The sequence below is a fragment of the Pelobates fuscus genome, chromosome 1, assembly GCF_036172605.1.
Source record: "Pelobates fuscus isolate aPelFus1 chromosome 1, aPelFus1.pri, whole genome shotgun sequence".
NCBI classification, from domain to species: domain Eukaryota; kingdom Metazoa; phylum Chordata; class Amphibia; order Anura; family Pelobatidae; genus Pelobates; species Pelobates fuscus.
The window spans coordinates 425,135,235-425,155,115 of NC_086317.1; the positions used below are offsets into that span (position 1 = coordinate 425,135,235).

At 45.1% G+C, this 19,881-nt stretch overlaps 1 protein-coding gene across 4 annotated transcripts in view; it reads left to right on the forward strand.

Moving 5' to 3' along the window:
- Positions 1-19,881, forward strand: part of LOC134597816 (phosphatidylinositol 3,4,5-trisphosphate 3-phosphatase TPTE2-like) — an 83,072-nt gene that overhangs the window by 17,259 nt on the left and 45,932 nt on the right. For all 4 annotated transcript variants that reach the window (XM_063444859.1, XM_063444858.1, XM_063444861.1 and 1 more), the window contains exons 3-4: positions 7,591-7,665; positions 9,276-9,323. In XM_063444859.1, coding sequence (XP_063300929.1) covers positions 7,591-7,665; positions 9,276-9,323 — 123 coding nt within the window. The remainder of the gene's footprint in view (positions 1-7,590; positions 7,666-9,275; positions 9,324-19,881) is intronic.

A 19,881-nucleotide genomic window follows, 5' to 3' on the forward strand; every position in this document is an offset into this window, starting at 1 on the left:
GCAAAGCACAACGAACAACCGGATAAACACCCTTGAGGACCTCAGACGACACTATAATATTAAGATCCGTGGCATCCCGGATTCAATAGGCCAGATGGACCTACCACACTTCATCAGACGCCTGCTGGCTGACCTACTGCCGCCCAAACAGGCAAAAGCAGTGCGCCTAGACGGTATGTTCAGACTGCCAAAGCCCGCCACTGCACCAGCCGCGGCACACACAGACCTGATCCTCCACTTTCAAAATCTGCAAGACAGAGCCCAGCTGTTGGTGGCCGCGCAAGGGAAAACCCCTCTGATATTCGAGGGAGCCACGCTGTCCCTCTTTCAGGACATAACTAAAAGCACAAAGGGTTGGCGCAAGACCATGCAGCCCCTCTTACAACACCTCAGGAACAAGAACATCCAGTATAAATGGGGGACACCGAACATGGTCACCTTCACGTATCAGGATACCACTTACCGAGCTCGGAGCTACCCTGAAATGGACTCACAACTGCGCACGGCAGGCCTACTGTCGCCCCCCATGAAGGGAAAGCCCAAGCCTCGCCCAACTGCACCCAGCTGCGGTTGCGGACTTCATCCCAGGGGCACCCACCAGACCACCGCACCAACGAAAGACACCCTGAGGGAAATTGCGACAGGGAGGTTCCTCCCCAATACCCCAGAGACTGCTAATAATACACTCTCCTGGATATGGCCCTCTGCCCAAGATGGACCCTCGCGAACTCACGTATGATTACCACCCAAGTTCCTCCTCGCCATTTATTTTTGGTTGATCAAAATGGACTTTTTACTAGTCCACAAAAGTCCATATAGGTCTTCCAGGAGCGAACTTCATGCACCTGAGGCACTCTGGATGCACTCACTGCTCCCATTACCGGTGACACAAGCACTCACGACCGGACGCACGACTGACCACATCTGCACCTGTCTCACTTCCACACACGAACATAGATGGCACAACTAACAACACATCCAGTGTGACAGGCGGGTATCTCCAAGATAGGACATACCCCAGCCTAGGCCGCTCCATCCAAAATAAGACTCATCCCCGCACACCGGGGACTACACGAACACCCACACTGGGGGACTCGCGGACTTCATACCACACATACAAAAATACGCCTCCATAGCTGGTCCCAACACGGACCCATACGACACAACACATGCCCAAGACAATCTCCAAGTAGGCATACTCACAGACTCCACCAGGTCTTGGACATGCCCGGAACGCTAGACGACTCCACAACTATATATTAATATATAAAACGTGCAATGTATATATATGCCGCTACTGTATTACCATATGTTGCTAAGTATGACTACATAAGCTGTTGTGGCAATGTGGACATTAATGTTGAACCTGCACAATAAAATAAAGAATATAAAAAAAAAATGTTCTGATTGTGGTAGTTATTTAGAAGCAAATTGTGTAATAAGTTAATTTATTCTATGACTGTATTTTTTTGCCTCATTTAGCTTTAAACTTGTATATTCATTAGCAACAAATGGTTCTACTACATTACGTAATAGGAATATATACCATATAAAATATTTGCACTTTGCAATTCTAAAATAATTAAAATGTTACTTAAACACAGGGCCATCTTTAATATTGATTGGACCCTGGGCAAGCATCTGCTTGGGCCCCCTGGGCATGCAATCACTCCCTCCACCCCAACCTAGAGGCGAAACTAATGTAGAGAGTGCCTTGGTGCAAAAAAAAATTCAGGCCTGCCCTGTAGCACAAGAGTAAAGAAAAGATAGATCCCCATCTGTCATACAACTCCTGCGATGCTATGCCAGCTGGGGATCTACCATCCTTGCAGGGTTGTATTTTTGAGCAGTGTTTGTGCAATTGAATTTCAGCATGTTATTGTATAGAGTGCATGTGTGCATGTAGGGGTGTATTTGTATGTACTGTTACCATTGGAATGCAGTGGTGTACTTGTGTGTAGTGTTTGCGTTTGAATGCAGGGATGTGTGGTTGTCTGTAGTGTTGGCTTTTAAATGCAGGTGTACTTTTGTGTGTAGAGTTGGTGTTTGTATATAATTTTAGCATTTTAATACAGGAATGTGTTTGCATGTAATGTTTGTATTTGCATGCAGGGGGGTGTTTGGATGTAGTGTTGTGTTTTAAATGCATATGTACATTTGTGTGTAGTATTGGTGTTTCAGCAAACTGGTGTGTTTGTATGTAAGGTTTGTGTTTGCAGGGGTCTGTTTGCATGTTGTGTGATTTCTATAACACATATACATATATACATTAACACGCAGAAACACACATAAGCACACTGACACATGTTCACACCTTGACACATACTGGCACATACATACACACACACACTCAGATACACACACAGAGATACACACACACACACACACACTGACACAGGTATGTACACACACACTCAGATACACACATACATAAAGGTATAAATGCAGGGGTGTATATGTATACAGTGCTAGAGATGGAATATAGGAGTGTATTTGTGTTGGCATTAAAATGCTGGGATGTATGCATTACCACACACTCAGATGCACACACCGACACATACATACACACACACCCACACAGGTACACATACACACTGACACACAAGTACACATACACAGGTATACATACACAGAGAAACACTGACACACAGACAAACACAGCCAGATACACACACTGACACAAACACAGCCAGATACACACAAGGACACAAGGACATAGCCAGATACACACACTGACACAAACACAGCCAGATACACACACATACACACACACACACACACATATATATGTGTACATTTACATATTTTAGTCTCTGCCTTCTAGCAGCTCTTGGACAGCAAATCCCAGCAACCTTGGCCAATATAATGTCTCAACTCTGTTCTTACATACCCTGGTCCAGAATTTGGCAAAAGTGACATTTGGAAATGGTGTACAGCCTTTGATAACACTTGATGCAATAATATGTTAAAATACATACTTTTTACATTTATATTTAATAGGGAACTGCCAGGTTCTTCTAGGATGTTTAACATGTACTTATTCCCTGTGTGTTACATTACAAACACCAACACTTGAATAAAAGTGATATCAGAAATATGCAAAATAAAAAACAAACAATATTTAGCCACCCTCCTGTCTCCTTAGCTTTTGGGTACAGAGGGGTGGCTTCCCTGGGGTCCAGTGGGAGCTTGCTGGCCAAGGCTGATGGGAGTCTGCCATCAGCTTTCTCAGTCCCTCTCCCCCACAATGCCTCCATGTGGTGTGTGCCTCCTCCCCAGCGGCACTGAGGAGGTGGCGATCTGAAAAGGGATCACAGGGCAGTGTGTGCAGGGGCTAGCTGTGAGTATGTATTCAGCCAACCCCCGTCTTATAGGGGCCCGGTCCAGAGCAGTATTAAAGGGCCGGGGCCCCTGATTACCTCAGGTGCTGCAGGGGGCCCATGGGGCAGCTGCCTTAGGGCCCCCAGGAGTAACTGGGCCCAGGGCAGCTGCCCCTTTTGCCCCTCCTTAAAAACGGCCCTGCTTAAACAGCGAATTGTGATGAACTGAAACTGAATCAAACAGTCATATACTGGAGAGTTTTTCAACTAACATTTAAAGGGACACTATAGTCACCAGAACAAATACAGCTTATTGTATTTATTTTGGTGAGTATAATTAGTCCCTTAAGGCTTTCTGCAGTAAACATGGCAAAACATTTTTTTTTTTCAGATTAAAGGCAGTGTTTAACTTACAACCTAGGGATACCTCCACTGGCCACTCCTCTGATTGCTACTAGAGGTGCTTCCTCCTCTGCCTGGAGACATCGAACATTCCTCATAGAGATGCATTGATTCAATGTATCTCTATGAAGAGATGCTGATTGGCTAGGGCTGTGTTTGGCTGGCACTGGCTCTGCGCTGGGAGCATGGGGGTAGTTTTGATTTTAACACTATAGGATCAGGAATACATGTTTGTGTTCCTACCATATAGTGGTACCAAGTGATTAAAGGATTAAAGGGACATGCATCACTTGACAATATGTTTCTTAAACACTTTTAAACAAATATTGAAACCAAAAAAACTCCTGAAAAACTTAAACTGATAAAGTATCTAATAAACTTAGATATAAATATAGATACATGTATCTATAAACTTATGCAGGATAAAGAGATGTGGATTTCTAAATTTAATTACGGTACATTTTCAAACCTCACAAATACATGTTTGTAAATGACATACGGAGATAAGTAAACATAACATTGCAAATCCTGAGAAGTCACAGTTCCATTTTTAAACCTAGCAAAATAGCATTTTATGGCGAAACACTTCAAGAAATGTGTTCATTCAGTAAAAGTAAAACAAATAATACTTAATTTTCAATTAATACATACAATTTGCATTGTATTTAAACCCTATGAAATATTTTTTTTAACTCAGTATACTTTGTTTAATTTCATAATTTTATTTTCTATATTAATATTTTAATAATAAAACCATAAAAATATGTTGTATTGCTAGGGAATCACTTACCCCAAAAGCTGCTATGAACCACAGCATAACTGTTATATCTAATTAGCAGCAATAGCCTAGATATAGGAATTGCCCAAGCAGTTGGCTTGCTTCCATGTTATTCCCAGATGTCTTTCTCTGTTTGTAGAACAGGTCATTTTAATAATGCTATTGCATGCCAAGAATACTAATACAAAATTAATAAACTCCAGTGTCTTTCTTAATATGTGGTGAGATGCTGTAGATAAATGGCATGTGGCATGTGTCAGGATAAGATTACCGTAGATTCAAAATTAATGACATTTTCTTGTCACAGTTCCTGAAATTTCAACTGGTATGAAAAAATATATATAGTATTTGTAGAAGATAAGGCAAACCTCCAAAGCTCTGTAGAATATGTTGATGCTGTATAAATAAAAATAATAACAACAATTATATTAAGAAGAACTAATGAATGAAGTTAGGCCAGCGGTTCCCAAATTGCGTGCCGGGCACATAGGGGCGCCGCAAATTGATTCCCTGGTGCGACGATCATTCCCCCCACACACATAGCAGGAGGAACCGACTGCATGACTAGAGGGGAGATCAGAGATCTGATGCAGCTGGCAGGGAGAGAGGGAGGACCCTGGGGAACTCTTACCTGCAGCTCTGCCGGGTTCTCTTCTCGTGAGCTCGGAGCGTTGCTGCGGTTACCACGGAAATGCTCAGAATCTCGGGAGACTAAACTCTAGCCTCAGGAGTTGGACCACCAGGGATTTCCTTGTACTGTCCCCCTCCCAGGCAAAAGTAAGAAGGGAGGGGGGATATAAAATTATATATTTTTTTTTAAATAAAAATAAAATAAAATATATATATATGTTTTAATCTGCCCTCCCAACCCCACATAACTCCCCCATACACACATACTGCTCCCCACACACACACATACACACACTTCCCCCCTACACACATACACACACTGTACCCCACACACATACACTACCACTACATAAACACACACTTTACCCCTCACACACTGCCCCCCCACACACACTCTGCCCACACACACACACACACACACACACACACTCTGCCCCAACACACACACTCTACCCCCCCCCACACACTCTACCCCCACAAACACTGCCCCCACACACACTGTGCCCCTCATGCACACAGCACCCCTCACGCACACACTGCCTCACAAACTATGCACAACTCTCATACACACTGCACCCCTCAAACACACACTACATACTTCTCACACACACTTCTCACACACAACTTCACACACACACACACACACACACACACTCTGCCCCAACACACACACTCTACCCCCCCACACACTCTACCCCCACAAACACTGCCCCCACACACACTGTGCCCCTCATGCACACAGCACCCCTCACGCACACACTGCCTCACACACTATGCACAACTCTCACACACTATGCACCCCCATACACACACATTGCACCCTTTACACACACTTCGCTCCACACACATTGCACCCCTCACACACACTGCCCCCACACACACCCTGTCCCCCCACACACTATCCCTCCATAGACACACACTGTACCCCTCACACACACTTTACCTCTCACACACATTGTACCCCTCAAACACACTGCCCCTCACACACACTATGCCTCCACACACACTCTGCCCCAACACACACATTTTACCCCTCACACAAACTGCCCCCCCACACACTGTACCCCTCACGCAAACACTGTACCCCTCACACACACACTGCACCACCCACACACACTGCCCCAATACACACACACTGCACCCCTCACACACACACTGCCCCACACACACTGCACCCCTCAAACATGCACTACATCCTTCTCACACACTTCACCTCTCACACACACACACTTTTATTCTAAATTTAGCAAATAAATATTAACTATGCAATCAAATGTGCCGACATATAGTTTGCGAAAATTTGCTGTAAATACTGTGTTAAACTCTAACATTTTTTCTGACATCCTGCTTTAAGTTTATGATGCCCCACTGGGCATAGGTCCCCTCCTTATAAGGGTAAAAAACTTACCTGGAAACCAGCATCGGCAAATCTCCCAGCACTACCTTCTATATTATGTCTGACGTGCCTGATTGTGGTCCAATCAAACACTTCTCATAGAAGCGTTTAATTGGACTGTTTCTCTCCCTAAGAGCACATGCGCCCTATGAGCTAAATAGGGGAGGGAATTTGAAAAAAATACAACCAAAAAAACAAACAAAGAAAAGGCAATGCAGGGACAGCTTGGAAAAACAGAGAGAGGAAGGGAAGAGCAGGATTCCCCTTGCAGTCAGCGAGAATCTCCTTACATCTGTCACTAGTGAGCTGGGCGTGCTGATGACAGACATAAATTTTGCACAGAGTTGACATTTTTCCAGAGCTTCCTAAGTCACATGTGCTGAGTGTTGTTACTAGCCCTCGGCACAAAAGGGCAAATATGTGCAGCATTTCAAGCAGAAATGCTGCACATACAGACTTCTACCACCATGACCACTTGTAAAAGCAAAAGTGGTCATGGTTGTTGGAGTAACCTTTTAACTTCTTTTTATGTATAAAAATCAGCACAAAGTTTTTAATTTTCAGTGTGCCCAAACATTTACTTGAAAATTCACGTCAGAATTTCTAAATCAGTTTATCTGTTTGAGTTGCCAGTTCTGTTTAACCGAACTTGCAGGTGTTTTTTTATTCCTTGGCGCACAATTCACAAAGACGTCTGTGGCAATAAATTTAAAAAATGACACGTGCCTCCCTTCAAATTATCCTTCCTTTCATTTAAATGGTGCATGAGGGTAAGAGGTCCCACACAGGTTATTGATTTAAACCCTGTCCTCTGGAGATTTTCTGTGGGTGCTACCTGGTAAGTAGGAGGATGGGGATAAAAGAAAATTATCCAAAAATATTCCTAAATCAGTGATTGCTGTGAAGAATTTGTTTTTTTCTTTACCATAATTCTTAGCAAGATAAAAAAAAAAACTTTTAATGACAATATGATATATAATATTGAATATATATAAAACGAAAGATGTACCATATTTACAAAATATTAAAAAGGTATGAAATAATGTATCCATCTGCATATTTAGATTTAACAAGACTGAAGAGAAAATAGAAATTGATGATGGAAAACATGAACCCGAAGAGGAGGAAACGTGGAGCTTGTAAGTGTTGTATGTAGATGTTCTTGTAAACAGCATTGAGTGAGTGCAACGTAAACAGAGGTTGATCTCAATATTTACGTCGAATAATATCGACGTACGTTGTACATCACACTGGTCATGTTCGAGTGTGTTCCTAATGCACTGTACTTGTTTCTCAAAAAGATACATTTTTATTAATTTAAATTAAAGTTGCTCTTCAGATTTTCACAGTTATTCTTTATAAGATGATCTAGATGGGTTAAAACAGAATAGTGTAGAATAATGAGGCTAAAGATGACTAAGATACAATCATAACCCCTTTGCATCCATGCTTGCCACAGAAATAGTGGTTCTTTAAAGTCTGTTAGGATAGCATGGAATGTTCTGAAGTTTTGGTGTGAGCCGGGTTAAATCACAGATCACACCCGGTACATATTGGTATCAACTGATACCCAGGGCTCACCTATAGTGGATGCTGGTTGACAGATAAGCTATGTGCAGTGCTCAAAGTGAGTCCCTAAGAACTCAAATCATGTACTGTGTACTCTTAGATGTAAATGCATTGATAACTGATGTAATGGTTTTTATTATTTCCTAAATAATAGTCCTTATTTAATTGACTTTGAAAGCATGAAAGCATCAGGTAGCCTGTGGACCTTTACACCATGAAGTTTAAACAGGCTGTCCAGGTTGTGCATCACTTAACTGGACTGCTCCATAAGATTAAATACATTTATTATTTTTGTGTGATATATTAAGAGCTGCAGAAAAAGTTGGCGCTATATAAATGCCAAAAATAACAATAATAATTTGTTTGAATTGTAAGCTTGTCCTTAAAGATTGTAACCTCGCTTGAGCAGTCCGCGTCTATGTTATTATTCTGTATGACAATTTCTTGTTGTCAAATATCCCCAATTCTATAATTGCAAAGCTCTTTGGAATATATTGGCCCTTCATCCTACTGAGGTAGATAAAAGGAGTACCATTAAATTGGGTAATAGTAACAACCCGTGGATGTTGGGCTCACTTGAAAACTAGAGTAATCTGAATGTACCTTTCCTGGTTTAATAATTTGTTATTATCATTATATACACTGATCAGCCACAACATTAAAAAAAAACCTGCCTACAATTATGTAGTTCCCTCTCGTTCTTCCAAAACAGCTTTGATGTGTCGAGGAATGGGCTCCACAAGACCTCTGAATGTGTCCTTTGGTATCAAGAACCAAGGTCCTTTCTGGAAGTCCAGGGTGGCATGGCCGGTAGGGAGGTCAAATATTTATGTCTATATCTATATCTATATGAGATCTCATGCAGGGCCGGCGCACAAGTACAGAGAAGATTTTATTGTATCAGAGCGTCCTTTTGGACATTCAAAAACTGACTGTGCCCTTGCTGTCTATTATATCCCACCCCTTAACAGGACCATTGTAACGATATAATTAAATGTTATTCACTTCACCTCTCAGTGGTTTTAATGTTGTGGCTGATCAGTGTTAATGTTATTAATAATAATAATTCATGGATTAAAACAAAATGAATGGATACATGTAAGCCGTGGAAAGCATACTTTGATAAAAGTCACATGTATTGACTGTCAGCTTACATATATTTACTGTATTGTTTTTACAGCAAACTGAAAAAATGTCTCTCTCCACTAGTGATGTCTTTTGGATTCAGGTAAGAAACATATCTATTTTGTTGTTATATTTATTGAATAGGGTCTCAAGGTGCATGGACAAATACCCAAGATGAATGGACACATTTCAAGTGTAAAGAACAAATTGTTTAAAACCCTTTAATGAGTCCTTTGTTTGCTATCACTGTGGATCCACGGTGTAGAAAGAATGTTTTACTTTGGTTTGTGTAATAAATAATAATAATAATAATAATAATAATAATAATATTATAGACAACAGCAGGATCTATGCTGAATAAAGTGGCTGCTTTATTAATCAGGATTCCAGAAGGAAAACAAAAGACATAGACTTGAACAGGGATAGGCAACCTTCTTCACTCCAGATGTTGTGGACTACATCCCCCATAATACTCTTACACCCATAATGCTGTCAAAGCATCATGGGAGGTGTAATCCAAAACATCTGAAGTGCCGAAGGTTGCCTATGCCTGGACTAGAATAATAACAATGAGGATGGATATATGAAGATACAGCTTGAAAGTTTGGATCCCAGCTGTTTGTCCTCAAGGCTTAAATGAAGAACTAAAGTAAACATTATGTCGAAGTGTCCAGAAAGAAGCTCCAGAAGAGCTGAAAATACAGGTTGAGAACCTCTACCTTCTACTACTGCAAGCTGATCTTAGTAGCCACTCAGAAAGTGAGCACCAAGTCGCTGTGATCCCCTTAATGTAGAGAGGAAGATCCAGAAACACTGAATGGCAAAAACTGGTGAATTATCGGAAGCAAAAATGCAATATTTCAGCTCTCACAAGGAGCCTTTCTGTCTTGCGAGAGCCGAATCATGTTTGTGCTCCCAGTTCAGTGTACCTGGACCCTTCTTCTCTAAAAAAGGTTTCCTGGGAATATGACCACTCCAGTCAATGTGGCACCCAAGACACACCATGTATTTGGTGAGTGCAGTCTCTGGTTCATGATTTTGAAATGCATTTTGATGTTAGAGGTATCTCTCCCCACCCTTTCACCTTTGAGTATTATTGTTGCCCTGTCCATAGCCACAAACATTTCATTTTCACATTAACATCAGTGATGGAGAAGTAACGTGCATCCTTATTATTTTAATCCTTCACATATTTTTTTCTCTCTAGACCTCACGGGGTTCCACTAATCAGTTAATATCCTCCATAGGAGTTCTTAGTTTAGACAACAACTCATTGACTTATGAAGTCACATTGATGATGTTAGACGGGATCTTGTCCAATCCACTTCAAAGCTGAAATCCCACCATATTTTACTTTGACAGTGACACCAATTTACCAACTGCCTGTAACTATGACAACTTTACTATCCTTTACCCTAGTTTTTTTTTCATATGTGTTGTCTAAGCTTTTCTAATCTATCCAAAATGGTTTAACACATAGTTTCTAAGAAAAGAACAAAATAATAAAACAAAACCCTTGAGAATAATAATGACATTTAACACCTAGAGCAGAGTTTGAAATAATAACTTGTCAACAAAGTAAGCGTGCCGTAGGCGATAAAGCACCTTTGGGAAATTGTTTTAGTTTGAATTGTTGTAAGTTATGAAAAATAAGAAAAGCAATGTCACCCTCTAAGCTGCTGGTCGGCCTTTGCTTTTATCTAACACCACTCTTTTGTGACAGTCAAAATCAGCAAGTCAACATCAGCAGGGTTTGTACAGAGTATGTGAGGTAATAACTAGCATAATCAAGGTTATGCTGTATTTAGGAAACCAGAAGTCAGCCTTAGGCAGTAAACTAGAATAGGACATATATAGATATATATAATAAGTATATCAGACATCATAATATATACAAGTCATATTGAGCTTGAACCACAGGGGGGCATTGTGCTGGCTATTTATTCACCTCTCCCACGAGTGTTAAATGATGATTTGTAAATAAACTTTGAATGACACATGCACAGAGAAACAGGAGTCACTTTTTTCTGAAGGTGCCATTCATTGGACCTTGTCATAGTTGTCAGTGTCCACAAATTAAGCATGGGTTGTGAACCCAGTGGGAAACATCCTGGAATTGAAGCGTGACTATCAGGAATTAGGATAAACAACATAATGGGACATACCAGCCATGCTCACAAGGCTGGTGGCATCTTTCCTCAAGTTCCAGCTCTTCACCATTCCACGTATTTTGACCCGAGCTTTAAAGATCAGCTGGGACAATCTTCTTACCTTGCCAACCAGCCTATAGCTTCAAACAGTACTTCACGTAGGCTTATGAAAAACATGCCAGGATGTTGGTGACCAACAGTATAAATACATTATATAAAAGATGCATTATACTATACAATAACACGTGTTAAATAATACCCTGTATTAAACTGTTACTAGCTCCCGACTGATTCCTCTTCTGCAACTGTCATTAGTCTAATACTATCCTTACCTTTTTGTGTCATTTGACCCCACTCCCTCTAGCATGTAAGCTCATTGAGTAGGGAACCTCAACCCCTCTGTTCCTGTGTGTCCAACTTGTCTGGTTACAACTACATGTCTGTTCGTCCACCCATTGTAAAGCACTGCGGAATTTGATTGCGCTATATAAATAATAATATAATAATAATAATAATTTAGATATGTATTTTCTGCAGTAAGTTCTGAAGAACTGATAAAGCCACTTTTAATGCTCCCAATATTTTCATGCAAGTTGAGCATAAACCATAAACTACTGTGGCCTTCTGCAGTGAAAGCCCAATAAACTAGGAGCCAAATCTTATTCCCCACTTTATTTTCAGTGGAAATTGAGCATAACACATCATATTACATAAACCCCAATATGCATTTGTAGTATTGGAATGGGCAAATGTGAGAATGCTCCTCTGAGTATATAAGTAAAGGGGTGGTCTTTTATTTGCAGCCATTTTGAAGGTCTTTACAGAGTCTGGGACAGTGGACCTCTGTGTATCAGCTAAGGGTCAAAGGTCGTTAGAATGTTTGGAGTGTTCCTTCAAACTGGCGGTGCATTGCACACACCTGTCACTTACTGCTCTGATTAGCCGTTTAATAATGAGTGGGACTAGCCTCTTTTTTCATAAATATCTAATTTATAAATTTGTTAGGAATTAGGCACCATATGGAAGACATGTAATTTTTTTAATGAGGCCTAAATACTAATAAGGGGGTGGACCTAATGTCCTCCCCCCTGGCCCCCACCCCTGAGCGGCGGGTGGGGGCCCTAAATACTAATAAGGGGGGGACCTAATATCCTCCCCCCTGGCCCCCACCCCTGAGCGGTGGGTGGGGGCCCTAAACAAGAATATTTTTTTAATGAGGCAGTGTGTCATCTTTGACATGTATACTTTAATTACAGTTAATGTAAATTACGACTAATGTATACTTGTTTATAATTATTAACATATTACCATATTTAAAGATAAACATGACTATAAAACATTTTAATAACAGAGTACTTTGAACATGTGCACAATGTTTCAGGAACACTATATTGTTGTGTAAAAACTAGCGGTGTTTAACTAAAATGTATGCTAGAGAGAGGAATATGTTTGCCAGATGCAACTTGCTGGTTGCCATAAAAGTTTCAGTTTACTTACTGAGGGGAGAATTGTATAGGTTTGAGGGAATTGCAACATTTAAGTTAAAATATGTAAAATAGAAGCATTCTTCAATTTAGCCATTTTTTAGCATTCTTCAATTTAGCCATTCTTCAATTTAGCCTAATGTCCTCCCCCCTGGCCTCCACCCCTGAGCGGTGGGTGGGGGCCCTAAACAAGAATAAGGGGGGGACCTAGTGTCCTCCCCCCTTGCCCCCACCCCTGAGCGGTGGGTGGGGGCCCTAAATACTACTAGGGGGGGGACATAATGTCCTCCCCCCTAGCCCCCACCCCTGAGCGGCGGGTGGGGGCCCTAAATTGTAATAAGGGGGGGGACCTAGTGTCTTCCCCCCTGGCCCCCACCCCTCAGCGGCGGGTGGGGGCCCTAAATACTAATAAAGGGGGGGACCTAATGTCCTCCCTTTAGCCCCCACCCCTGAGCGGCGGGTGGGGGCCCTAAATTGTAATAAGGGGGGGGACCTAGTGTCTTCCCCCCTGGCCCCCACCCCTCAGCGGCGGGTGGGGTCCCTAAATACTAATAAGGGGGGGACCTAATGTCCTACCCCCTGGCCCCCACCCCTGAGCGGCGGGTGGGGCCCTAAACAAAATAACCCCCCAGGTGACTAGGGGTCCCCAAACCCCTAGTCACCCCCTCCCCCCAATAAAATGATCCCCCTACCTACCCCCCTCACCCTAAAAACTAATGAGGGGGGGACCTTTAACTAAGTACCTGTACCATTCAATGTTTTCTTTCTTCTAAAATCTTCTTCTTTCAGACCCAAAAAAGGCCAAATAAAAAACCATAATAACCTACGCAATTTAAAAAAAAAAAAAAACGAGCGCAAAAAAATAATAATCCTTCTTCACCCATGGAAGGCTCAGCGCAGACTGAGCTCTGCAGGGCGGGGGAAGGCTTATAAAGCTTTGCCCCGCCCTGCAATTAGGCTCAGAGCACTCTGATTGGTGGGTTTAAGCCATCCAATCAGAGTGCTCTGACAGGTAAATGAAGAGACTGACAGGTAAGTCTCTACATTTACCTGTCACAGCACTCTGATTGGTTGGTTTGAAATCCACCAATCAGAGTGCTCTGTGTCATTTTACACAGCGTGGGACAGTTCTTTGGAATTTTCCCAAGCTTTGTAATTTGACTCATAACTTTCTGATTGGTTACTTAATACACCAATCAGAGAGTTATGAGTCAAATTACAGGGGTGGGGGCCAGGGGGGAGGACATTAGGTCCCCCCCTCTTTATTCTGATTTAGGGGCCCACCCGCCGCTCAGGGGTGGGGGCCGGGGGGAGACAATAGGTGTCCCCCCCATTATTTTACATTAGGGCCCCCACCCGCCACTCAGGCTGCTCACTGTTTAATAGACATGCCCCTACTCGCGGTATAGCGAGTAGGGGCATAATTTATTAATACTAAGTAACCTTTACTTAGTATTAGTAAATTTGGCTGAAAGACCAATTTAGGTCTGTAACGGAATGCAGTACATTAGTCCACGATATCCGTTGGTATCCTCAGGAAATCCACAGTCAGAGCAGAAAGCACGGCAATATTCCCCATCCTCCCAATAACCGGACGAAACACAGTTTGGGAGTCAACTAACTCAGTTTATTCACAGGCTGGCATATTTAAGCAGTTCCCCATGCAAGGGGTTTCCTTACAGATAATCCAGGGGATTTCTCCCAACATGCATTGTTCTTTTCCCAGCAGGCATTGCTGCACGAGAGGGATACTCCCACTAAAATGGACGATTAAGTGGATTATCCCCTCGTGCAGCAGAACTGACAATTTACTTTAAAATACATATTTTCCACAATATTCGGTATTTTAAGATGACTGAACGTTCGGTAGATAGCTGGGGTCGGAGCGCATACTTCGTGGGAATACCGCTTCGATCCCAGCTGAATTGACCAAACGCCGCACAAAACACATTAAAACATTGAGTTCGGTTTAAAAGTACCGAACAGCTAGGGAAAACAGAATGTGCCGAACGCGGGACTCCCGAACGCTCTGGAAGTCCAGCGGTGTTCGGATCATTGAGTAGCCGTTTTCAGTTCCAGGCTCTCGACGACCGAACACCGCTGCAGAGACAAAGGATCCAAGATGGCCGACCGCCGCATGGTCGGTAGCCGAACGGCGGCCACCTAGGAGAGCCCTTAATTACCGATTGCAACATTGTTGCAATCGGTTAATTGGTGCCACACGACTTGTGAATGGGTGGTCTACCTGGGGAGCCCGCATTCGTACGGCGAACGGCCGGGATAGCCGTGTTTCGTCGAACGAATGCTTTGTATGCTGGCAGCGTACGGCTGCCAGCATGCGAACGGCCATAACACAGCACATATACAGGTAAGGACACACAGTATGCATTCAGCCTATGGACAACCTACAGTAAATATAGTTCAGAAGTGGCTAGGTTTGCCACAATGCTCCCCCAGAACCAAGCCGGCATACACAATCTGATCCCAACGGATCGGCTTGGGGATGTCCTGGAGAGTACTCACAGATCACTTCTCGAGTTCAGTCTGTCTGGATAACCCATCAGCGTTACCGTTTTGTTTTCCTGGCCGGTAATGGATGGTAAAGTCAAAGGGCTGCAGCGCCAAACTCCAGCGCAGCAGCCTGGCATTGTCTCCAGACACACGGTTTAGCCACACCAACGGGTTGTGATCTGTGAGTAAGGAAAAAGGTTGTCCATACAAATACGGCTGTAACTTTTTAAGGGCCCACACCACGGCCAGGCATTCTTTCTCAATGGCGGCGTAGCTCACTTCACGGGGCAACAACTTGCGGCTTAAGTAGGCTACGGGATGTTCTCCGCCATCGGCTCCCACTTGACTCAGCACTGCCCCCAATCCAAACATTGAAGCGTCTGTGTGGACAAGAAATCTCTTAGTTGGATCAGGAGCAGTTAACACAGGAGCATTAGTTAGGGCTGTCTTGAGTTGTTGGAATGCCTGCTCACACTCTGGGGCCCAGACAACCAGTCGGGGAAGGTTCTTTTTGGTCAGGTCCGTCAGGGGTTTGGCCAGGGCGCTGTAGTTGGGTACAAATTTCCTATAATACCCTGCAGTCCCTAGAAACGCTAGCACCTGAGTTTTGGTCCTTGGGGTAGGCCACTTAGCTACGGCCTCAATTTTGGCTGGCTCGGGTCTCTGCTGCCCACACCCTACTCGGTGTTCCAGATACTGCACCTCGGCCATACCTACGTGGCACTTACTAGGTTTTAAAGTTAACCCGGCTTCCCCAATACGGTCTAAGATCGCCCCTATATGGTGTAGGTGATCTTCCCAGGTCTGGCTGAAGATGGCTATGTCATCCAGATAGGCACAGGCATACTCCTGGAAGCCGTCCAGTAGCCGATCTACCATCCGCTGAAAAAGTAGCCGGAGCGTTTTTCATTCCGAAGGGCATGACCTTAAACTGGTACAGGCCAAACGGAGTGACAAACGCCGACTTGGGGATGGCATCATCGGCTAGAGGAATTTGCCAGTATCCCTTACACAAGTCAATGGTAGTGAGATACTGACCCCGTGCCATCTTATCTAGCAGCTCGTCTATCCGAGGCATCGGGTAGGCATCAGACACTGTCTTGTCATTCAGCCTCCGGTAGTCAACGCAGAATCGGGTAGTGCCGTCTTTTTTAGGCACCAAGACTACCGGCGATGCCCAGGGGCTATCTGAGGGTTCGATAACCCCTAGCTGCAGCATTTCATCTAGCTCGGCCTTCATATGGGTCCGGACTGATTCCGGAACCCTATATGGAGCCTGTCGCATAGGTAGCTGTCCCGGGGTTTCGACTCGGTGTGTGGCTAGCGGAGTGTACCCAGGTAAATTGGAGAAGGTAGCCCCTTTAGCTACGATCAGCGCCTGTACCTGGGCACGCTCGTGAGGGCTTAGCCGCTCCCCCAGCTGGACTCCCCGGGAGGGCTCTATCGGTTCTTCCGGTTCTAGTAGATCAGGTAGTGGCAGGTTCTCCTGATCTTCTAAGGCGGAGGCACAGATTGCCGTCACATCCTCTATCCTCTCATGGTAGGGTTTGAGCATGTTTACGTGGAGCATGCGTCTCTTCCCTACCCCTGAGCAGGGGCCGATCACATAGGTAGTGTCGCATCGCTGCTCTACTACCTGGTATGGGCCTTGCCAGACGGCCTGCAGCTTGTCTGTGCGGACAGGTTTTAAAATCAAAACCTTCTGTCCCACTTGAAAGCTGCGGTCTCTGGCTCCTCTATCGTACCAGCGTCGCTGACGTTGCTGCGCCGCCTGGAGGTTGGTGTGCACAGCCTGAGTTAGCGCCTCCAGACGGTCTCTGAACTCCAGTACATATGATACGATAGGGGTTTCGCTAGCCGTACTCTCCCCCTCCCAGTGTTCCCTAATCAAGTTCAAGGGTCCCCGTACCCTTCTCCCAAACAATAGTTCAAATGGGGAGAACCCGGTCGATTCTTGGGGAACCTCTCTATACGCAAAGAGCAGGTGAGGCAGGAACCTCTCCCAGTCTTTGTGGGTTTCCCCGAACGTCCGAAGCATCTGCTTCAGCGTCTCATTGAATCTCTCACATAGTCCATTGGACTGGGGGTGGTAGGCGGAATTGACTATTGGCTTAATGCCACATACCTTCCACATATGTTGGGTGACCTCGGCAGTAAATTGGGTGCCCCGGTCGGATATTATTTCTTGGGGGAATCCTACCCTGGAAAACACTTTCATTAGGGCTTCAGCTACGGTTTCAGCATGAATGTTAGTGAGGGCCACCGCTTCGGGGTACCTGGTGGCGTAGTCCACCACGGTTAAAATATACTTTTTGCCAGAGGGACTGGGTTTTGGCAGGGGCCCTACTATGTCTACCGCTACCCTGCTGAAGGGTTCGGCAATAATGGGTAGGGGGCATAACTTGGCCTTGTGGCGATCCCCTCGTTTACCTACTCGCTGGCAAACGTCGCAGGAGGTGCAATACTGTCGCACATCCTGTGAGATTCCGGGCCAGAAAAACGCATGCGTCAGGCGGTATCGGGTGCGGGTCATCCCTAGGTGTCCCGACAAGGGGATATCATGAGCAATTCTAAGCAGCTCCTGCCTATACTTCTGTGGTACCACTAACTGTTTGTTAGTCAAGGTGACAGATCCCCCCACGTCCTTGGCCGTGACACGGTACAATAACCCTTTCTCCCACGTGTAATGCTCCCCCTCTAGCCCTGTCTGGTCAGCTTGTGCCCGGTCCCTATAGACTTGCAGAGTGGGATCGGTCTGTACTTCAGTGACAAAGGTAGTCGGGGTATCCCAGGACATGGGAGTCGGGTGGGGGTCATGGTTTCTTACCTGAGCCTCAGAGTGTATCGGTGTAGCCGTGGTGCGAGCCTGTTGCCGTGTGGTTACTGGATGGGCTTCCTGGTAGGGAGCCTGTGGAACAAAGGCAAAGGTCATCTGGCCCAAATCATTCCCTAGCACAACATCTGCTGGTAAGTTCTGCATTAGTCCCACTTCTACTGTCCCCTCTCCCGCACCCCAGTTCAAATGTACTTTCGCCGTGGGTAGTCGGTATACGGCTCCCCCGGCTACCCGAACGGCCACAGATCCACCAGTATGCGTGCCCTCCGATACCAAATGGGGTGCTATCAGGGTTAAGGTAGCTCCCGAATCCCGCAGTCCCTGAACCTCGTTCCCCTCAAGCGTTACCAGCTGCCGGTGATGTTGCCGGTTGTCGGTGGCTCGGACCGACATTACCTCGTGCAAGATACCCAGGGGCTCCCCTGCATGAACACTCCACAACTCCTGAGTGGCTGGTTCCCTCTGGTAATGGTGAGCAGCCGCCCTGGGTACGGGGCTTGGACGCCCCTGATTCCAGGTGGGCCTGCCACGATTCTGGGTGCATTCTCGGGCCATATGCCCCCATTGTTTACAGGAATGGCACTGGATGTTGGCCCGCCCGTTGTATCTGGAAGGGGGCGGTACATGTCCTTGCGAAGGACGGAACGGGGTGGCTGTGGGCGCTAGAGGTGGTGGAGCGCTAGGTAGTCCTGTGGGTCGGGAGTAGCTTTTGGCTACAGGCCCCTGGTGCCTCCGGGCATCAAAGTGTTGATCGGCCAATCTAGCTGCTTCAGGTAGGGTGAGGGGTTTCCTGTCCCGCACCCATTCTTGAGTCTCCGTGGATAATCCATTAAAAAATTGCTCCAGCAACATCATCTGACGCAATTCCTCCATGGTGGTGGCGTTGCTGGCCTGTATCCACCCTTGGGAGGCTTGATCCAGTTTGTGTGCCCATTCGGCATGCGAATCTCGCTCTGGTTTGCGTAAGTGTCTGAACTTGCGCCGGTATGCCTCTGGGGTAATGGCATACCTCTCCAAGATTGCGCGCTTTACCTTTTCGTAATCTTTGCTGTCCTCACTGGGCACAGCACGGTAAGCTTCAGCTGCCCGACCTGCTAGTTTGCTTGCTAGCAGTTGCACCCATACTGACCGTTCTAGCTCATGTAGATCACACAGTCTTTCAAAGCCCTGCAAGTACCCATCGATTTCGTCCTTTTCCTCGCAAAAGGCTCTGAAGGCCTGGTACGGGAGCTTGGGCTTTACCGGGTTGTAAAGGGACCCTGTGTTGGACTCGGTTCGAGTCAAGGCGTGCTGCGGGCTGTGTGCCATTACGTATTCCTGCACGTTGGCCATCACCATATTCAATATGGCATCCGATATAGGCTGCAGCAAAAATGCTAGCCTGGTCCTCATCTCTCTTTCATAGAGCGTTTCTTCCATAACTACTGGGGGTGTAGCGCTGCGGGCTTGGTCTCCCTCCATCAGCTCGGCAATTAGTACCGCCTTGGTTTTGCTGCTGGCTACTTTCCCCCTGGCTTCCAGTAGTTATTTTAAAGTCTGTCGTTTCAGTATGGTATAATCAATCTCCATACGAATTGCCCTTGCTTTCCTTGTTCGGTAGTTCCAGTTACACAAACTCTGCTTTTCGGCTGTAAGGTTCGGATCCCGTCGCTTGCCACCAATTGTAACGGAATGCAGTAC